General features: G+C 46.1%; 1 protein-coding gene across 1 annotated transcript in view; it reads right to left on the reverse strand.

Annotated features, from left to right (window-relative positions):
* DDX10 (DEAD-box helicase 10) overlaps positions 1-7,452 on the reverse strand; it is a 1,554,249-nt gene extending 1,546,797 nt beyond the window's left edge. The window contains exon 1 of the mRNA XM_069640199.1: positions 7,158-7,452. Coding sequence (XP_069496300.1) covers positions 7,158-7,373 — 216 coding nt within the window. The 5' untranslated portion in view covers positions 7,374-7,452. The remainder of the gene's footprint in view (positions 1-7,157) is intronic.
* Positions 7,453-8,536: the final 1,084 nt, after the last annotated feature.

Below are 8,536 nucleotides of genomic sequence, written 5' to 3' on the forward strand. Positions count from 1 at the left end.
CGGGTAAACGGAGGATTGCTAAGTGACCTGTGTCTTTGATTTGGTCCATTTGGATTTTGAGGTCTAGAAGTGCCGTTTCAGTTCCGTGGCCAGGGCGGAAAACTGTTGGGAGGCCTAGGAGATTGTTGGATTCTAGGAATTTTTTTATCTGTAGGTAGGCTACTCTGTCGAGTATTTTCAAGAGAAATGGAACCGTGGTGATAGGCCGGTAGTTGGTAGGGAAATTAGGGTTCAATGTAGGTCTTTTGAGCAACGGGAGTACTCAGGCTTCTTTCAGGTTATCAGGCACTTTGCTAGAGGAGAAGGAGTTATTGATCAAGGTTGTGATGAAAGGCGCAAGCTCATTGACGCAGTCTTTAATGAGGGTGGCAGGGCAGATGTCCCCTTGCCATCTTGAGGGCTTCAATCCTTTGATGGTTTTGGTAGTGGACAAATGTGTGAATTTAAATTTGTGGACGACAGAGGATGGCACTATAAGAGATTTGGCTGGTAGGGTGTCTAGGGTGAGTTTGGCTTTGTTTGGCTGCGATTTTGATTTGGAGAAGGGTGATTTTGTTGAAGAGGGCATTTTGGATGTTTGAGCACCAGGGCTGATCCTGGATTCAAAGATCAGGTGTTGGAGCGCGATATTCAAGCTCCCGAAGTATGGAAAAACGTTCCCTACTGCCCGATTGAGCATTTTCAATTCTCTGGTTGTATGAGTTACACTTTGCTTTAATAGTTGCTGCCTTGTATTCGGTAGCTATGGTATTGAAGTGTGCCTTGTTTGCGTCCGAGGGAGTTTTTTTCCACGTGCACTCGGCCGTTCTTTTCGCAGAGCGCAGAGTTTTGAGGTTGGCGGAAAACCAAGAATTAGTGTGAGCTATTGGTTTTCATTTTCTGAATGCACAGGGGAGCAACGTTGTTGATGGTAGCTAGGACGGTTTGGTTGTAACAGCTCACCATGGATCTGGGTCGGATTTAGTAAGTGGATAGCTAGTTATTGGTAGTAACAAGGGAAGCAGATTATCTGGGTTGATGTTCCGCTGGCTTCTTGATGGCGTTGCCGAGGTAAGTTGGGTAGGTCTATCAGGCTTGGTTATTACAGCGATGGAGAATAAAATGACATTGTGGTCAGACCATGGGCAAGGGTTATTGGCTAGTATTAGTGAAACAGTTGATATCAGCTAGCCAATCCAGTATATGTCCTTTGTCATGTGTTGGGAGGGAGGCGTGATGAGTGAAGACTTGAGCTTCCATCATGTTGGTAATGAGGCACGCTTGGGTGTCTGTTGGATCATTCAGGCCTAAATTGAAGTCTCCCAGAATGACTATTTTGGACAAGGGTTTGTATTAATTGCAAGGAGGGAGGCAAATTCGAATGAGGTCAGTCAGCCTGGTGGTCTGTTGACAAGGTGTAAGGTGAGGGTGTAGGTGGGCGAGAGTAACATTTTAAGTGAGATCACTTCTCCCGACAGGAAAGAGTGGTCAGAGGATTCTCTTAGACTGGTGTTATTTTTGGGGATAAGCGCCACTCCACCCCCTTTTGAAGTAGTTCTATCTTTCCTGAAAATTGTGTACCCCCCGGGATAGCCAACAAAAGGGTGCAACCAGGTTTCAGTAATTGCAAAGATGTCTAAGTGATTGGCCTTGATGAGGTCTGTGATGTCCAATGCGTGTACTAGGAGGGATCTGGCATTGATGAGGGCTCCCTTAACATAAGAGGTAGTGTCTGTATAGCCAGTGTCCTCGGTGTTAAGGGTTTCCATTTTTTAGGCTTCTCTTTATTGTGCGACGGAGAGCCCAGGGGCGTTTCAGCATTCCGGGATGCACTGGTGCCCTTAGGTACGTGTTGATGATCGGTGGCGGGGCATATCTGCTTTCTGGAGGAGGGTGATTTGTTTCTTCGGGCAAAGGAGAGGGTAGGCAAGGAGTCGTTTTTAGTGGATGAATGTGTGCGGGAAGCTAGGCATTTGTTTCTCTGGTCAATAGGGCATGGGGATGAAAAGGGAGGGGTGTACGGTAGTGGGGATTTATTCCTAGGCTCTCGTGGTTGGGATTGTTCACCATGGGTGAGCGAGAGTATGTGAAGGGGTGTGCCTTCGGTAGGAAGTGGATCGGTGGAATGTTATGTGAATAGGGAAGCATATGTGCCATTTGCAATCCGTGTGCTGGGGGTTGGGATTTGTTCTTCCGCCTATTGTGATTTACGACTCACGAAATTGCAGTGTGGGTGTCATGGGGAGATCCATGTTGTGCATTGTGGTTAGACTGTCCACACACATAGGGTCACTCCTGATTTTGAGTGCAAGCGTAGGCATGTGCTAGCTCAAATATAAAAGACATAAATATACAAAATAAGAATTTATGTTCAAGGTATGCACTGCAAGGAAAGGTGCACCTAATGTCGACAGCAGAGCACGCTGTGCAAAGGCAAAGATAAGTTTGAGTGCAATCTAAGGCCTATGCTATGCTACAATATTGCACGCAGATGTAGGTCACACATTGTTGCAAGTGTAAATCCTAAGTATTTAGTGCAATGAGAAACACATGAAGGGCAGAAAGTTCACAATATTGCCTACAGTGCATAAGCACAACTAAGTTTGAAGGCAATCCAGGGCTCCATATAGAATAGAAATCACATTGTATAGGACGTAGTATGAGGACATAACTAGATTTGCACTGTGAACCAAGGCCTATGATATGCTGCAGTATTACATGCAGGTGTAAAAGAAAACGTTACCAGTGTCGGTCATGAGTATATAGCACAAGTGGAAAAGCTCACAGTAGGTGCAAAAGCATAGCTATAATCAAGTGCAGTCCAGAGCCTGAGCTATGCTACAATATCATACATTTATGTAAATCATTAGCATTGTTAAAACTGTCCAAACTCTGTAAATTGCTGAAGGAAGATCACATTTAAATTAGCGACCTCACAGACGGGTACGTAGAGGGGAGCACAACTTGGTTTGATTGTAGGCCTAAGCATGTGAACATAATGATGTGCAGCATATAGCAGGTACCAGACACAAAGCGGCATTATACGTTTGGCGCAATGACAATTGCAGCCAGATCTGAGTGCATGCAATAAGGAGCACAGAAAATGGCGTCAGCAAATAAGTTCAGTGAGCAAGTAAAGTCAGTGGAGGTAAACATTGGTTAGACAGAGGGTAAGGCAGCATGTGTGCAGTATTCAGTCTGAGTCAAGGGGTGAGACGAGGGATACTTAGAGCCTCTGCATACTATTAAGGACGAGAGCAACAGTGCCCCCAGGTGGTTTGCGGGCCCCTATAACGTGTCACAGTTAGTGGTGTGGATGTGCTACAATATGAGAGTACAATCAAGATGCCTGTTCAGGGCCTGGGGACCGATAACATATGGGGAAAGGGGCATCGGCCAGGTGACTTACTCAGAGTTAACGTAGCCAAACATTTAGTTCAGATTATGTCAATCTTGCGGGCGGCGGCGTGGAGTGGATGCACTTCCATGCTCCGAAAGGTTCAGACAGGAGTCTTTGTTGTCGGGCCTTTGTTCGGGGGGGGGGGGGTGGGCGTCTTCCGCCTGCCGGCCTTCAGGATAGGCTGATAAGGGTTTAGATTCCCAATCAGCTTGCAGCAGCTAGGTTCAAGTGTAGATAGCAGGGCAAAATTTGGCAGCGGCCATCTTGGTATTACTAAAACAGGCAAGGCTTTGTGGGGACCCAATCATTAAGAAATAAAAGGGGCTTTTGTTTTCAATAGCATGAAGGGTTGTGGTGAAATGAAATTGCAGGATGCTAGTTCCCAACACATTCCTTGCGCTTCTCCGATGATAATGATGTGTTATTTATACACCACCTTAATCCAAAGCGCTTTACAGAGCACATATTTACATACAATATCACCCAACCGAAATTGGTACACATTTATCAACCTCGGAAGGATGAAAGGCTGAGTTGGCCTTGCCGGGATTCGAACCTGTGACCTGCAGATCACGCTCAGATTGCAGCAGCGAGCGCTCAACCCGCTGAGCTATTTTACCGGCAGTATGAGTGGAAGGGGCGGCAAAGGAGGCAATAAAAGCCAGTAGGATTACCTCTTCGTTATGTTGGATGTGTACTGCTCCTGCAGCACACGATGATGTGGGGAACTCTCCTTCCCGAGCTGCAGGCTGCAAATGGTGCCCCTGCAAATGGATTCCCCGCATTGTGGTTGCAGGCATTGCACCTGTGGCAACCACAGGGATTTCCACCGCCGGGAACTGACCGTCCTTTTCACAGAGGAATCCACATGCTGGATAGTAGATAACATGCTGATGGTCACACGACCCTCCTGGCCCCACCCATCATCACTCCAGAAAGTGTCTGAATCGGTTCCTTTCACTGTGCCACTACAGTGACTTCTCAAGGGTCAGGCTTTGTGTCAGCAAGGGCATGTGCAGACTGCAACATTAACTATTATACTGGCAAAAACACCTTTCTTGCATCTCATCCACTATTTGTCCCGAATGTCTGTCCCCTTTGGAGTGAGGGTTTTTGACATGCAGGTTTACCACACAAAGTGTGGTTTGGTTTGACTTATGTCTTTTTTCTTCAATTAGTTATTTGCCCGTTAACTATCCAGCTACTAAACTATGATGGTTCTGTCAATTGCGGTATGTCAGAAGAAGGTGTGTCATTTCAAACTCAAGGTTTTATTCAAATAAGTAAAAGGAGCCATCTTTCCCTATACCTGGAGGTTTTGCCCTACCTAACTGAATTCTAACTCGGGAGCTTGTTGTCAGGTTGGTGGTCCAACTAAAGAATCAGTCCTCTGTCCAAAACTATCCTACTCTAATCCTACCACTAACCAAAAAGGTATTCAGCAAACAGAAATGAAGCCAGGCGAATGACTCCTGACTCCCTTCTCCTAATCCAACTGGTTCAGCCTTAAAGACTGATTCTAATAGTTGTTTGCAACAGTTCTGATAAGCCCTTGTAATTCACACCGTGACTTCTTTGGGGTTGGTTAAATGTCCACCAATTATTCGCTCTCAGCGTTATATATATTCCTGCGCTTCCCTTCTCTTCTCCTTGTCTATTGCCACAAAGGAGATCACTCCCGTATTGCCCTTGATTTTTGCCATCGTTTCCACGAACCCTCTTTATCCTGGATATCGTTCTTGTGGTTATAGTGACGAGGGAAATTACTCCCAAAGCATGCTTTACTCTGGGTATCTTTCTTGCAAGTACTGTGACGAGGGCAATTACTTCCAAGACATTCTTCACTCTTTCCCAAACCCTTACCGGGTCTCCGGTTACCTTTTTGTCTGGATGGGGGACATCACTGTTTCTTTCCGGGTGTTGGTCTTGCTCGCATGTCACACTCTTTGTGCTTCTCTCTCCGCTTCGTGCTACCCCGTGCTATCTCTGCAGGTTTATTGACCTGTCGGTATTGGCATAGTTGAAGGACCCAACAATCCACCTCTCTGAGGTCACACCACCGTTGGCCTCTCTCCAGCTTCTGCGTAGGTCGGGTCTTTATCTGACTACAGACGGTTCTGCCGACTGCTCCAAGGTGTCCTCACAATGGAAAACAAGCTTCTTCTGCTCACTTCCTCGTTCACACGTTTGAATCTCCCAGGGCTCACAGGCTTCATGCCGGATTCCCTTTTCATCGAGTCCCTTCTTGGTTTTTATGTCCTATAGCTGGATCCCGCCCAGCAGAATGCCATAGTCGTCCTTTTGTATCAACAAAGTATTCTTCATGCCCCCATCGGGCTAACTCTTTTCGGTACTGTCTAGACTTGGAAAAGAAGTGGATTGTATCACTCCTTCAAATCTTCCTTTTCTCATTACTTTTTGAAGATGACTCATTATCATTCTGTATCTTCCTTTGGCTCCTCCTCATCTTGGTGGTATTCATTCTTAAGTGAGGAGAGGAGGCAATATTTCAGTAACAACATAGTGCTTTCAAGTTGGTTCACAAAGGACCTCAAGGATTCCATGTGCTCAAAGGGGTTGGGGACTTCCATCACGGAACCAGATTCCGTATCCCTTTGAGGGAGTCTCTCCACTTGAGGTCCCGCTTTCCGCCACCCCTAGGGGGATGGTTGCATAATGGGCTCACCTCCCTAGCCTCACATGGAAGGGCTCCCCTCTGTGGAGAAGTGACAAGATCCTGTGAATTGCCACGCAATGTGGTATGAGCAGGTCAGTTATTGCTTCCATTGTGTGTGCACATATTTTTTTTCAGATGTATCTTTATATGTGGATTTGCATGTGGCTACATATCATTCATTACCTGTATGTTGCATGTAGCTCCCTCATGGCATGCAGCTGAGCCCCATGAAAAATAAAAACTTTCCAGTTGAAACAGTCTCTACCACATGCATATACACTGCATGTAAAGTACAGCAGAGACCGTAACTGTAGGCAGTTGTCCTAGGGGGCTCATACACCTTTCATTCCCGCTCCATTACTCCTATAGTAATGCACCCCATGCAGCCGAGTCCCACAGTAAATAAACTTCGGTCCAGATGTCACATAGTCTTTAACATCTTCAATACAATCCTGGCCTCTTCTCTATCCACTTTTCAGCTTCCAACATATCTACACTAGACATTTCTGCATGTTGCCTAAATTACAATCTCTGTTGCATACCTTGCGATGCTTCTCTATCTTGTCTTTCAGACCACAGTCTGCTGAAGCGCCTTGCTTTATATTTCCTAGAGCAATTAGACGCCATTACTTTTGGCAGGAGGCGCTATACAAATACAAGAAAGCACATTCTCCTGAGCTGTTAAACAATTGTGTCAACATTAGATCAGCGTTCATAGACAGCCAACAGGATAACATTTAGCGAGTCATTACACCTCCCTTCCTTACAAATCACATAAAACCATATCAACATCACAACCAACTCAACTCAGTCACTATGACTACGTACACACCAGCAAGCAGGTGGACACACATCACAATGGCATGAAGCACTGCTGCCAGAAATACACATTCAGCTAGTCATTGCAGCCATTCTTATGTCATTCCCCTCAGTGAATGTGACTCGCATATACCGTTACCCTCTCCTTGCACGTTCTGCGACACGACACGGCACTCCCCTTTGCAATGCATGAGCGTACCCACTATGCCTTTGCAGAAAGTCTGAAGTGCCTGTGTCTCTATCCCATGAAGAACATGTACCCTTCCCCCAGTCTTCTCTCACCTCTGTGTAGCGCTGCACTAAGCGACTGATGCTCTCCCTCTCAACTTGCCAATCTGGCTTGCGGCGCTCCTTCCTCAGAACTTTGCACTTTTGCTGTTTCTTGCTGTACTTCTTCTTCCAGCGCTCAAAGTTCTTTACCGGGTCTGGGAGGTTGTTGAACATAGAGGGTTTCTTGCCTGAGGACACAGCCTGGCTGTTACGCTCTAGGTTTTCCATGTCTGCGTATGGGGGGCAGAAAACATAGCCACACTCACACTTCAACACATGCCTGGTACAAGACTGGGGAAAATACAGCTCTGCGCAGGTCGGCCGCGCAAAGGCGTGGTCATGTCACAGCGAGAGCCATCATACGGCCAGGCAAAGATGACTTTCCTTCGAACAATAATGTATGGAAGGAGAGGGCAGGAGCCGGAACGTCACTATCCACGCCTGACACGAACATGGTTACTCAGTAAATGGAACACACCTTCTCGTGCAGTCTAGTCTCTACGTTCTTATTCACCAACAGGGTTTGGCGTTTCAGCAGGACAACATGTGTATGTTCCACTCAAAACATGGCGATTACTGATGATGCCATTCAAACATTGAACGCTTTATTAACGGCAATGTGTACAAAAAACATAAAAAGGGTGGCTGGTGGGGTATGCAGCTGCAGCTGCTCGCGCCTCGCGGAGAGAGAGAGAGTTGTTGAGGCTACTTACTGCAAGGAACGCGGTTAGATGCTGAGCTGAAAAGTTCCTATTGCGGTTGAGGGTGTAGAGCAAGGCGTAGATGGGGACAATCGGGAAGTTTTGAACGTTTTAGATGATACTGTGAAAGTGACTCTGCTGGCTCATGGAGCTATTGGTACTGTTACGTAATATTTGGTATCCCATACCGAACCGGTATCTTCGTAGATCGCAGACCAAAGTAGGAGAGTTCCGAGACTCGGTATGCATACTTGCCAACATTTTATGACCAAAAAGCTGTAGGATTTTTTTAAGTACGAAAAATGGTAATTAGCATGGGAAATGAGATCACTTGACCAAATAACATCTCAAGAATTAACATCACATGTCATATGGCACTCAACCACAACTTTCTAAGCATAACAATTTGAAATAAATAGCGTAGGTAATGGTTTAAAATGTGCACTTTGGTGCGTTCGCATTACAAACTGTGCTCGCTGGAGCCCTTCCCACCATAATTTCCCATGGGCATACATGCCAACCCGCCTGATTAAGTCAGGAGACTCCTGATTTTTCCATAAAAAATGTTGATATTTTTCACGTTCTCCCGCCTAAAATAATTCTAGCCCCAATTCATTCCTATGGGAAACTTTAATTCTCCCGATTTCTCAGAGGAAATCTCCCTCACAGGTGCTCGGAATGTTGCATGTA

The sequence above is a fragment of the Ambystoma mexicanum genome, chromosome 7q (assembly GCF_040938575.1).
Source record: "Ambystoma mexicanum isolate Mex_15411 chromosome 7q, UKY_AmexF1_1, whole genome shotgun sequence".
NCBI lineage: Eukaryota > Metazoa > Chordata > Amphibia > Caudata > Ambystomatidae > Ambystoma > Ambystoma mexicanum.